The sequence below is a fragment of the Toxorhynchites rutilus genome, chromosome 3, assembly GCF_029784135.1.
Source record: "Toxorhynchites rutilus septentrionalis strain SRP chromosome 3, ASM2978413v1, whole genome shotgun sequence".
NCBI lineage: Eukaryota > Metazoa > Arthropoda > Insecta > Diptera > Culicidae > Toxorhynchites > Toxorhynchites rutilus.
The window spans coordinates 16760236-16773744 of record NC_073746.1 but is presented as its reverse complement, the minus strand read 5'-3'; the positions used below and the strand labels follow the sequence as shown (position 1 = coordinate 16773744).

At 40.0% G+C, this 13509-nt stretch overlaps 1 protein-coding gene across 1 annotated transcript in view; it reads right to left on the bottom strand.

Annotated features, from left to right (window-relative positions):
* Positions 1 to 2032, bottom strand: part of LOC129775540 (guanine nucleotide-binding protein subunit alpha homolog) — a 70175-nt gene extending 68143 nt beyond the window's left edge. Inside the window, exons 1-2 of the mRNA XM_055780385.1 lie at positions 1483 to 2032; positions 1129 to 1376 (exon numbers count right to left, since the gene is read on the bottom strand). Coding sequence (XP_055636360.1) covers positions 1129 to 1332 — 204 coding nt within the window. The 5' untranslated portion in view covers positions 1333 to 1376; positions 1483 to 2032. The remainder of the gene's footprint in view (positions 1 to 1128; positions 1377 to 1482) is intronic.
* Between the last annotated feature and the right edge of the window lie 11477 nt (positions 2033 to 13509).

Sequence of the window (13509 nt, the reverse complement as noted above, 5' to 3'; positions counted from 1 at the left end):
CAGAACAGAAACTGATGCTCTTGGATACGATTGCATCACCGAATGCTCAAATCTTCCTTTACTTGAGCGCATTTGCAAGCTAGTAAAGGAAATCACAGCCTGCATGTATTCGCGATGACGGTTTCTCCAGGTGTCTTAATTTTGCGTCCATGTTCGGGAATCCATTCTGATTACCACAAAAGCAATCATTATCAATCAGCTAGATTGCTATGATTCAATAGCCTGTTTCCAAAGCAATTTTTATGCTATTGAAGTTAGTTTCTCACTGATCTTAGTATTGCATTCAATACATGTCTGCTGCTTATTGCCTAATCTAGATTTACAACCTTGCGCTCTGCTAAATTTACTCAAAAACTCAATAACAAAGAATATATACACAAAAAGATTTTTAGAAGCTTTGTTTGAGCTCTTCAAGAATCATGTTTAAAAATCTATTTCTTAGGATAGTCCGAGAGGAGTCACAAACGCTTAAATCCCCTGACGACATCACTTCAAACCTGGTGACGGCTCAATTGAAACTCTTAGTCATTTCACATTTTCTATTGTACTTCGCCCATGTGTCCCTAGAAATGTGCTCCCTGAAGCATTCACACGGGTTAACCGCGATCGAGTCGTTTTAACATCCGGAACCGATGAAGCGCGTGGAATGTTAATATGTCGATGGATGGCTCTTTGTGGTGAAATCATCTATCCATTATAGCGACTGAAAACAGAGTCACAAGACAAACACACCCGCCCTCCGGCCCCGTCACGACCCCTCCTGAATCGGATAATCCGTCTCGAATTTCCTGGTAGAACAAATAATCGGAAGTTCAAAAAAACATGGAAAAAGTCGCTTACACACTGGTGTAAATTTGGATCGCTATCAAATCGATGTAAAGGTATGCTTGTAAACGGTTAAATGAAATTACAGAATATTTTTCCAAAATTATACAATTTGAGTGAAAGTATTACAAATCAAACATGTTTTTGTTTAAATCATCAAATCATCAATGTCATACATATAATGTGTTGTGAAATATAGAATATACGCAGAGAATCTCTGCCCACAAGTTTTTCTGGCAGCACTGTGCTCAGTCAAAAGGAAAATAAAAGTTTGTATAAAAAACATCACATCCTTCCACATACCTGTCTTCTGAACGCATGCTTATCTTTCTCCAAAAACTTGTCGATCTCGCGAGATTTGTAGCGCTGCTCAAGTTCCTCGGGACTGACTCGAAGCCGCAGCAAGTATCCAAACAAATCGCCACAACAATACCGGGAGCAAGAAATCTTTGATAAGGCGCCCTCGCCACCGCCTTCACCGCGCCGACGGTTATTCACTGTAGCCATTTTAAATTCACGTTACATATTACCACCAGTACATTGGCAGCATCCTACAAAAACAAAACACAACTTTTTTTCTTGCCTTCACTTTCACGTTTCACTCTTCGGTGAGAATAATCCTTCTCATCACCTTCTCTTTGCGATCTATTCACTTACAGCAGCCGAAAAAAAACACGCAAAATTCGAGCAGCCGCACCTCAAACACCTTGGCAGTGATTATTCTACTTCTCACTCGAAATTATCGTTCGAGCTTTTCTTCCTCTCCCACACATACGAACACATTCACCAAAAAATATGCTGTGTGAACTTCACTCTTCACCACTATTTACTGTATTGGTGTGTGATCTATCCCATGCAATCACACACTACGCACACCACCAAAATCACCCCTCATTCCAGCAACAGCACCAACAGCAGCAGTAGCAGCAGAAACGAGAAACGTCACTCTCGCGAAAGGAACTCGTCACGGAAAAGAATCCGATGGGATGTAATTCGAATCCGCAAATTCTTCGCCGAAATGCTATCCAAACTCCGTAGCGCTTCACTTCAATCGATTGCGGTTGCGATTGGGCTTCACATGCGGTACACTTTCACTGCGAAAAACGGCTAAAACACGTCCAATTTCGAGAAATTATCGCGAGCAAACCGTCGTCAACATCAGCCGAGCCGAGCTGTTTCACGTATACTAACCGAGCGCCGTGTAGTGCTCGAGGAGCTGCTGCTGCTGTTGCTGCACGTAAGAGTGCGGATTTCGAGCAGCCAGGATTCATCGATACGCCGGAGAGGCATCTGAGTATGAGATACAGAGAAAGAGAGTGGTGATGGCCGATGTGAGTGGAGGTGCTGTGTGTTTGTGCTCCTGATGAACTTCGGTTTGCCAAGATGAGGCAGTGAAGAATGATTCGAGTTGGCAATTGTGTGTTGTTACTGGTAGCTGGATTCTGCATGTTCCGCACAAGACAGTGAACATACGATTTTGTAACCGTTATTGTATGATTCGCAAAATAATTCTGAGCGATGTTCTTTATAGAATCTAATTGGTCAAGAATCAAGAATGTTGAATAGAAAATTCAAACGTTCAGTTTAAATTTTGTTTGCGAACTAGCAAAAATTTCTCCCAGCATCTTATTGATTCCTTTTTTCAGGATAATCGGAGAAAATATTGAACCTAGAAAACCTCATTTTTTAAAATTTAAGTCACAAAACTCTACAATTCCTCACGTTCTATCCAGTATCTAGATAGTGCTAATGCGGGCGCTACACGATTCGTCCAACGGTTTCACACGAATGTTGGACTCAAACATTTGGCTCGATAAATCGACAAATGTTGTGACGAATGTGCTGCTACACGGTGAAGTGAATGATCGATTCAATGCACTCGGTCCAAACATTCGGCGAGTATTTGGATCGAATGTTTATTATTTTTATTTACCATCAAAAACGTTAGGAAACTGGATGACGATGCGAGCATTGAAATTTCTGCCGTAGCAATTGTACTGATATCGGGCTGTAAATTAAAAATGCTTGAAATCTACATTATTAAAAATTTTATGAATCAATTTCATAGTTCCTTCATCTAAAACTTGTAAACAAACCAATCTGTCAAAGATAAATTCGGACGAATCGTGTAGCGGTGTATCGAATGTCATCGAGTGCCGAATCAACGAATGACAAAAATCCTTTGACTCGTGCCACTCGCGTTGGAAGGTAATCCACAACGAACGGATTACCTTCCAACGCGAATATTCGACACTCGACATTGGAGGTTCGTAGCTCGTTAGTCGACTACACGATGCGTCGAATCATCGAGCGTCCAGCATTCGAGGGTGTTCGTAGGATCGTGTAGGGCTGGCTTAAGCAGAGATACCAGGTTTGAAGACATGTCTTCATTTTAAAGAGTCTTCAGATTTGACTAAATGTGAAGACATTATGAAATATGTGAAGACATTTCACTAAGATAGCGTAAATGGGTTTTTGAGACATATTATTTCCATGTAATTATTGGACCGGAACTATTGGCCGATTGGAACTTTAGCCGAAAATATCGTCAAAAGAAGTAGGGCTTTTGTCTCACTGTCACTGTCATGTTTTGAAAATTTTCCAACAAATACTCCACAATTCAACAACAATGCGACTTTTACTTCAAATTTCTGAGGAACTTTCAGAGGTTTGAATACATATTGTCTCTAGAAGACATTAGTTTATTCGCGCCCGACAATTCGAATGATTGTGATTTTTTTTTTGACATAGAAATACGTCTTTCAGGAAAGGTGGCAAATCAGAAAACAGGTCACGTTTTTATGAAATAAAGTTAACGTTAATAACTATTTTCACTGTGAACGAATTCTCATGATTTCCATACCAATAGAATCGGAGATTCTCTAAGATTTGTTTGATATATATATATATATATATATATATATATATATATATATATATATATATATATATATATATATATATATATATATACATTGCAATTCGCTGATCATTAAACGGTTTAAATTCATGAAAACTGGAAGAACTTGCTTTTCCCCCATACATTTTTTGAACCGATTTATGTGCTAACCCTACCCGTATTTCGAATGCTTATAACTTGAACATTTCTTAACAGATCGGAAAGATTTTTGCATCAATTGATAGGAAATATTTTTACGCGTCTATCACAATTAATAAAATGTTGTTTTTCATGAGATAAACAATTGAATAACTGTAAAATGTCAAGCTTTATCTAAACGCCCTGACTGCCAAGTTTTGATTGGCCCGATTTACGGTTTCCCCAAAACAGACTTTAAAATCGATGTACCTGTGGAAATCCGCTTTGCAAATTTACATGCAAGTCGGGGTATTTTTGTTCCCACCGAGCTGTGTTTCCCTAACACTTCAAAATTAATGTGCCTGGGGGATTCCGCTTCGTCAAAACATGCAAGTCGGGGGTATATTTTTCCCAGTGAGCTGTGTTTCCCTAACACGGACTTCAAAATTAATGTGCTTGGGGGAATCCGCTTTGCAAATACATGCAAGTCCTGGGTAATTTTTGGTGTTGAGTACTTTTGTACTCGCTTGTCGTTGTACAGACCGGAATATGTTTCCCTAAAACGTACTTTTAAACTGATAAGCCTGAGAAAATACGAGAACCACGTAAACATGAGATTTGCAATAATTTCAGAGGGAAATGTAAAACACAATAATCGTTTGACAATTTTTCCGTTCAAATATTTTGGTAGTCCTAGGCATCATATCAAACTTAAAAGGACGTTCATCAAATTTATTTGTAACGAAGAACATAATCTATTACAAAAAATTCGATGCATTCTAAAATAATATTCGAAGTGGTAAGCGAGTGGATTGCATAATATAATTGCGTAGTTCTACGTCGAAAATATGCGGTCGCGTCCTAGATACAAATCCTTACAATTTTTTATTATGTTACCACTTCACAAATCAAAGGTTTTCCGGTTACATACAGTTCCAATAATAAGTTTTATGGATATGTTTTGAGTTATAACCAAAACTTCAAAGCTGAAATAAACAAATTGAGTTATCACAGTTCCGTTTTTGTGGAAGAACTATGGCTATATTCACTCAATCAATGGTTTATCAAGCAAATTATTATTTCTATACTCATAAAATTTAGTTCGCAGCTGAGCAATATATTCTTGGTTCACTTTAATTATCACGTTGAGCCTCGCGTCAATTCCTAGAAGCCGACGTTGAGTTTTTTGGTAGGAAAGCGCTGACTAACTGGGACTGACAGTCAAAAAAAAAAAAATAAAATAAAAATATATATGGTTTGTTTTCGGATATTTTACAAAATAAGACATCTTTCTAGAATTTTTTCTTTATTCAAAAGTAAGTTATGAGTTTAAGTTTCCTCCGATATGATTGTGAAGACATTTTTTGTACCATTGTAAGACCTTTGAAAAAATCACCTGGTATCCCTGGTGCTAAGATGGCAGACAAATGTCATTTTCCTTTCTTCGTGTAAATTATTCGTTGGACGGCACAGAAATTTGGATTATCCGATTCGATCTATTTCATCTCTTTTGTACCAATTCAGGTGACAAGTAAGCATTATGGAATGGTCCATAATCAGCACTATATCCGCATGTAGAACATTGCATAAATAGTTATAATGCTCTATATCATAATATAGGGCGTTTAACCCTTCCCACTGATAAACGCTCCCATGATAAACGCTAGGGAACAACGCTATAGAGGCGACCCTTCTGGCCTTCGGGCGGCGAATATCATACTAACATTCCTTCCCTTCCCCTGGTGACTGTTAGGACGTGGCCGGCGTCGTTATTGACCATTTATAGCTCGAATCACCGAAAATTTCACAACGAGAATGATTTGCTAGTTCCAAGCGTCATTCTGTGTGTTCTTTGTGCAATTTGGTTGGTTCAGGTCAATCACGGAGAGCAACTACGAAGTGTACAGTCTACCCAAGCTCAAGCTCAAGCTATATATCATAATATAGGGCGAATATAATGCAAAAAAGAATACATTTAGGGTTCTTAAAATAGTATTGCTTTTTATAAGCATTACTAATGTTTACTTAGGGCTAACAGAAAACGTCAATTCTGTTGGGAGCATTCAATAAGCGTCATTGGTGCTGATCTCTTAAGAACGTCAAGTTATTTTATTTTTGTTTATATAGACGTGGTACACACATTACATAATGCTCAAAATCCGGATTTTGGACCCCTTACGTAATACAATTCCTACACAGTAAGTGACGCAACCTCATCCAATTCTATGGTTCGCACGGGCACTCAGTTCTCTTATGTATTGTTGTTGCTTTGTTGTTTGCACTGTTTTTTTATTTTTCCTGTAGTTGTCTCCAGGGCTATGGAGTCGGAGTCGGAACCGGAGAGAATGTCATCGTATTAAGAGTCGGAGTCGTAGTCGGCAAAAAAATTACCAACTACGAATCCGACATCCTGTTGATTGGCCTAATAGAATCAAACTATTTAGCTCATAAAACAACATCTTATTTCATGGAAACTTTGGTGCTAATTTTGTTGATTACCATCTTGGTTATTAATGCGTGCTAAACGGGAATATTACTTTGCCAAAACACCTGGAACGGCAAAGTTTTCCACTCTAACGATGCACTACCCAAATAATGTTTTCAACTATTCACATCGATCCGAAGAGCATAAAGAGTAAAATATCGGTACAGATTAAAGGTTTGTTGTTAACGAAGGAGTATGATGATAATCCTGAGTTTTTAACTTCATCAGAGAGCACAGATTTAGAGGCTTTCCTGAATAACAAAAAAGCAAAACGAAGTCGCCTCGGAAAAGAGGAGATGGAGGAAAACCTTCGGATGAACATCTTTCGAAGTGAAATTCAAGTTTCTTTGCCAGAGATTGATGAAGGAAGATTTGGCTGAAGCAATTTTTTTTGAAGAATATTCTTAATTTTGACGTTCATTTACGAGAGCAGTCCGATAAGTACTTAGCCTACAAAAAAAACAAAAATTTTGGAAAAATGGCGATTTATTTCTCAACATAGTCTCCAGCGAAGCTCCAACTTCCTTAATCCATCTGAAAAATACGTTTTCTCGAGGTCCGCAAAGTAGGCCTCCGTGGCGGCGATGACCTCCTCATTCGACTCAATTTTCTGCCCGGCGAGTGAATCTTTCAAGTTTGGAAACGAAAAAAAATCGCACGGGCCAAATCTTGAAAATACGGTGGATGGGGCAGCAGTTCGTAGTGCAATTCAAGCAATTTAGCCATGACGACGGCCGAATTTCCATGTTTTCCACTTTTCTAAAATCCAACTAAACTACGAATCCGATTCGACTGAAATTTTGACAGTAGCCGTTTACGAGAATGTACTACACGATAAGTAATCTCTCTTGCGATACTGACACCATCGAGCGATGAGGCTAAGTACTAATCGGTCTAATGAAAACCCTAGTTTCGGTTCTAATAATAGCGGGGAGTCGGAGTCGGGAAATTATTCCCGAAATAATATTTAAATAAAATAATTTTTTTTCAAACTGTATATAATCAAGACCAAAAATGTATATAATCCGACTTGTATCTGAATTCTCCTTTCTCGAGTATTTGGTGAAGTTACGTAGAATTAAAATCATCGATCTAGGATAAACGTTCAGCATTTGCCAAGATAAGAGACATCGTGTTCAACCTGGGCACCATGCTATTGAATAAATGTATTTCTACATTTGAACATTATGCTTTTGATTGTTTCCGTCAAATCGGCAGGAACCTTCTGGACAACTCAAAATATTAAAAAAAAATTAATCTACATAATTTTTGTATTATAAATATTTTGAATACATTTTAATTCGAACTTATTCTTACGACGTTCAAAAAGTTCACGCAAATAATTTACTTCCAAACGATAACTGCTCGAATTGAAGCAACCCACGAATGAACTCCCTGTGTCATGTAATGAATTTTTCCAGTGCAAATTCCCCTTGGTCTCCGTTCGAGTTATTCTATGTTGAGATCCTCTCACTCTCATGCACACACATATTCAGCGCTCCTAATCTATGCTCGAAATCCTCAAATCAAAGTGCTTTGATGTAGAGCTCTGTGTGTGGGTGCTGTGCATAGACTTCACATGTGTGTTATGTTGTGTGTTTTTATTCTTCCTTCGCCGAATTTGCACGCTGCTGCTGCTGCTGTGTTGTGCCGGGTCCGGGGATCTCGGACCGATCCGACCGGAGAAAGAAAGAGAAACACGGCAAGGCTGCAAAAAGGGGGAAAACTGCACAACACTCACTCCGCTCACCCGATGAGGAGGATGAGTGCAAGCGCCTTTTTATGTTTTTATGACTGTTATTATTATCATTCTCGTATGCATTTGTTGTTGGGTTTCTTGCTGGCCCTGCTATGCTTTGCTCTTCTCGAGGGATGATCGGAAGAGGTCACAAAAGATACTCACGGATAGAGAAAGCGGTTTAAGATTTTTTCCGCTTCTTCCACTGCCCCGTCGCTAAATATGGATTTTCGTTCCTATATCTATTTGTATGCTTTTTACTGAAATCCGAAAAACGGCGAGCTTTGTTGAGTCCATGGTGGGACAGGTAAAAACTGTTTGTTTTTCTCTCTGCTCTTTTTCCCTGAAGTATCATCATCCTCTGGCAGATGGATTGCCGCAGTGGTTCAATTTTTTTCCGGTGGAAAAAAAATCACGTTTCGGCAATTACTTATGTACAATTTCTTTTAATGAGTATTGTGTGCAAAAACGTCGTAAACCCTTTAGCCGGGGTTCTACTAGGTGTTCTTGAGGGCCTTCGCAGAACATCACCGCAATAATCCTCTCTGTATACCGTAAGCTTCTGATAGTGTTCTCGGAAGATGCGATCCCGATGGATTCTGTACAATCGTACGATGGAGGCTTTTGAAGGGAGGGTTTATCCATCATGAGCCACCAGATTTCGCATTGTGGTGGTGAGCTGAGCAGCTAAATTATCCCAATAAAACGAATATCCGGATGAACGCCTAATCAAGCTAACATTTTTGTGTACGGTTCAAATTAAAAGCAAATACCAAATGAGCTAAATGCAGTCGTAGTTGTAATGGTAAGGAATAATTTTAGTTTCTTTTTGTGCATGAAAACTGTAATAAAATATAAGAGAATATGTTAATTTGTAATATGTAAATTTGAATGATTGTTACTGGGACATTTTTGGTTCATGTTTGAATTTTGAATAGTCGTTTCTTATACGAGAAAGAAAAAAAAATCATACTTCATATTTGACACTAGTGTTCCGAAAAGAACTTCGTCTTCTCAATATGAGTTTGGAAACATTAACCAGGATTCTGGAATAAGAATTGGAAATCGAGATTCAGGTTATGTACAGTGTCGCACAAAACATTAGGACCACTGCTCAAGCAAAAAAAAAAAAGTCACAGGAGGGTTGTGTCCGAGACACGACCGCATAGTTCACGTAGGATTCCGTTAGGCTATATGTTGATTTTGGAATTTCGAAGAATTACATTGTTAAACTCTTTGATAGTAATTTGGTGGTCCTGAAAAGGGCAACTTTGTTTGGTTGTTGGGTATTGTTTATGCACTCCACTAGTGTTTACCAAGTGATGATGACAGAAGTATCGTAAACAGTCGTTGGATGGTGCGTATCAGATAAAAGATGCTGAAGTGAAATGAGATATGACGAAAACCGCCCTCCGTGACCTTAGACGAGATGCCTCATGTATTATGCATGGATGAAATAAGAAAAAAAAAAAGGAACAGTCCGTTCTCGAGCAGACACCTTGGTTTTTATTAATGAAAATTGAAATAAATCGTTTCATATATCATGTAATTTTTAACACATCTGCTACCATATACAATTTTACACTTACACTTGTGCTAAATGTTTCATAATACACGATCGGTCATTGATATGAAATTTTACGAAGCAACCAACATTAAAGTTTCAAATTTAAATTTTATTTGCTAGAATTTATCGCTCCACTCACCCTACGTACAATATAAAAATGCCCCCGACTTGCATATATTTGCAATGCCGATTTCCCTCGGGCAGCTTGGTTTTGATGTCTCTGTTAGGGAACCCCCGCATTTGTCGACAATTTCGTCCAATTAGATGTGGATATTTCCGTTAGGGTAGGGGTTGAGATTGTTCAATTATTCGATGACATATATCATGACATATATTATTTTATTCAATATAAATTTTTTTTATGGAGTGCCGAAATCGATTGACGCAAAAATTTCATCTATCCATCGTGAAATGACTGAGCAATAAGCGTTTATAAATGGACAATTTTCACGATGTGCTCGTTTTTCGATTTTCAATTTGTACCCCAATATGTTCCCGAAAGACGTAATCCTACGTCAAAAACAGTATTATTGATCGGTTTTATATAGTTTTTGTGGTAAGTGGAAAACAGTAAAATAAACTCTTTTGTTTCAAAACAAATTGATAGTCCTGAGAAGGACTGGAATGGTTTAATGGGTTGTACGGAATCTGCTGCGTTTCAGTCGGAAGTAGCAGTTTAGTTTTGGAAACGGTAGCTTTTACGGATTCGCTGATGCTTTCCTTGACTTTGGCGCAATCGGCTTCTGTGTGTCGATTTGCGAGGGTTTGATTGGCACCACTAGGACGAGCTAAACGACGGATAGCGGGTGTGATACAATGCGATGAAATGCACTTCGCTCCTCTGCCTCCTTTGCCGCATCCAATTGTTGATGTGAAGAGGAGCGCACCAGCAATGCACACTAGATTGAATTCGATGCTCTCCGCTGCTTCCTCTTCTTTGCTCCCTTTGCCGCACCGCATCCATCGTTGGTTGCCGATGGCTTCCTTTCCTTTGCCGCACCGTATGGTGTTGGTTGATTTGTAGAGCACTGCACACTAGAAGCCCAGATGGTTGCCGATCTGAGCGTTGAACGAGAATGAGAAATCGAAGGAAGGAAGGTATTGTATTATAGAGACTTAAAACTTTTTCAGTTCATTCATCTCTAGCCTTGAGAAAGGCCCTTTGAAAACTCTACTCTATTCTACTCCAGCGCTACCACCTCCACCCTCTTGCCTTGAGAAAGGCACTCGATCCTTCGCCGTCCAGCTCGTCCAGCAACGATGTTATCCAGTCGGTGTCCACACAAAGAATGGAGAAATCGAAGGAAGGAAGGTATTGTATTATAGAGACTTTAAACTTTTTCAGTTCATTCGTCTCTAGCCTTGGGAAAGGCCCTTTGAAAACTCTACTCTATTCTACTCCAGCGCTACCACCTCCACCCTCTTGCCTTGAGAAAGGCACTCGATCCCTCGCCGTCCAGCTCGTCCAGCAACGATGTTATCCAGTCGGTGTCCACACAAAGAATGGAGAAATCGAAGGAAGGACTGAAAGGTATTGTATTATAGAGACTTTAAACTTTTGCAGTTCATTCGTCTCTAGCCTTGAGAAAGGCCCTTTGAAAACTCTACTCTACTTTACTCCAGCGTTACCACCTCCGCCCTCTTGCCTTGAGAAAGGCACTCGATCCCTCGCCGTCCAGCCCGTCCAGCAACGATGTTGTCCAGTCGGTGTCCACATAAAGAAAAGGAGAAATCGAAAAATGCTACCGTCCTTTTATACCAGTTGGTATGTGAGAAATAGGCGCCCCCCCACTCGCTCGACATGCAAATATTTGACTTATCGGGGAACGAAAGAAGTGAAGCAGGCGAAAAAGAAATGACGTCAATTTCGACCAATCAGTACCGTTTGGATAGGGGTTGAGATTTTCGTTCGATAGTTAATTACATGATATATAATATTTTATTCAAGGTGAAAAATTGTTATAGAGTGCCGCAATGTTTTGATGTAAAAATCTCATCAATCTGTCATGAAATGACGGAGCAATAAGCGTTTGAAATTGGACATTTTTCACGATGCGATCGATATTCGTTTTTCAATTTGTACCCCAATATGTTCCCGAAAGACGTAATCCTACGTCAAAAAGATGGGGGGTAATGTCGGGGACATAACCGGAATGACGTGGGACTAACCCAACGGCTGTCAATTTAAATTTACTAAGATAAAGTTACGTGCACGTGAAGTTACTCGGGGAATGGATTAGTTGGCTCGAAGAATTTACTCTTTAAGAAACTTTTGATGGTTCTGAAAAGATCCTTTGGTGTTGCCATTGGCTCTTGTGTTGCTGGATCATAACTTGAGTGCTGTCTCGATGGTGATGCTATATGATCGCTTTCCTCGCCAAAGCTTCCTGTTTGAGGCTTTTCACTTTTGGGATATATTCCTGGAATTCGCTAACACTTGTTGTAGAGCCCACCTATGAAAAAACTCACCAATCGGTGCAAAACGCTTAAAAAATTGCGCATTTTTCGATTTTCGCTTTCGATGCGAATATTTCCACAGCACTCTTGAATATTTTTCACTCCTTCTATACGACCGGGAATCATTAGAAACACACTGGTCGGGTAAAACACTCAAACAATACTGAACGAAAACATGAAAGCCCATAGCCGCCACGTTTTATTTCACTTCCTTCACGTATATTTCACCTGGAAACATAAAAAACACTGGCAAACATCCCAAAAATTATCGATTAGCGATCTTTGATTCTACTGCACTCGGGAAAAGTAGAGAGCACTGCAAGCACTTAACACAACTTAGACCGATGCAGTGAGAATTATTCGCCAACTGATGAAAAGTAGCGTCGGGGACGCTATGGAGCGCGTCTTTTTTACAGATGCACGGAAAGCACCGATGAAAAAAGATGGATAATTCATTTTTCTGCTGAATCTGAAAATTGAAATTGATTAGTACATATAATTAGCCCTGATAAAGGCCCTTCGATAGCAATCAGTATAATATAACGGAAAACTTTGTAATAAACTCTTTACAAAGCGGAATCGGACGATCCTTCTCGTTTGACTCACTAATGCCAAATGATGATTGTTTCAGAGTGGAGTGCGCATTGTATCCATGTTGGTTGGCAAGAGAATCGCATCGGATTAATTGCGATGTTCGCTGCCGCTGCTGTTGCTGCTATTGCAGCAGACCGACGCCAAGCTCGATTGCGGGTTGCTCGGCTTAGCTTCGATGTTCGCTACTACCGAAGCAGACCGATGCGACCCTCAGCTCAATGGTTGCTTGGGTTAACTTCTCTGTCCGATGCTGCTGCTGCTATTGAAGCAGGCCGATGCGACGTCCAGCTCGATTACAGGCTGCTTAAGACGCGTCCACATTACGCCGAGCGGCCTTGGCCGCCCGGTAAAACCGACTAAATGTGGACGTACAGCCCGAGCTTGCCGACGTGCCGAAAGCCGACTCGAAACAAACCGAACCCAACCCGAAACAAGTGGGTCCGGTTCGAGAAAGTCGAACCAAAACAAAACGAAGCAAATTAGTATTGACGACATTGTGCTTCGTGTGTTCGTGACGGCTTCGTACATCCGATGGGGCTTCGGCTTCGTGCACCCTATGTGGCGTCCACATTACATAACGAACCGAATATGCCGCCTCGTACAGGCCGATCGGCATCATTCGGCATAATGTGGACGCGCCTTTAGGTTTGCTTCGATTTCGCTGCTGCCGTTGCTGCCGGTATTTCGCACTAGCTCATGTCCGCGTCATGTCCGTTGTTAGAATGCAAGCTCTGCCGAATGGCTCGCGCTTTTATACCCTGGCTATGGTTTCCTTTCATGTGATTGGTTCATAATTTTGGCGTTTG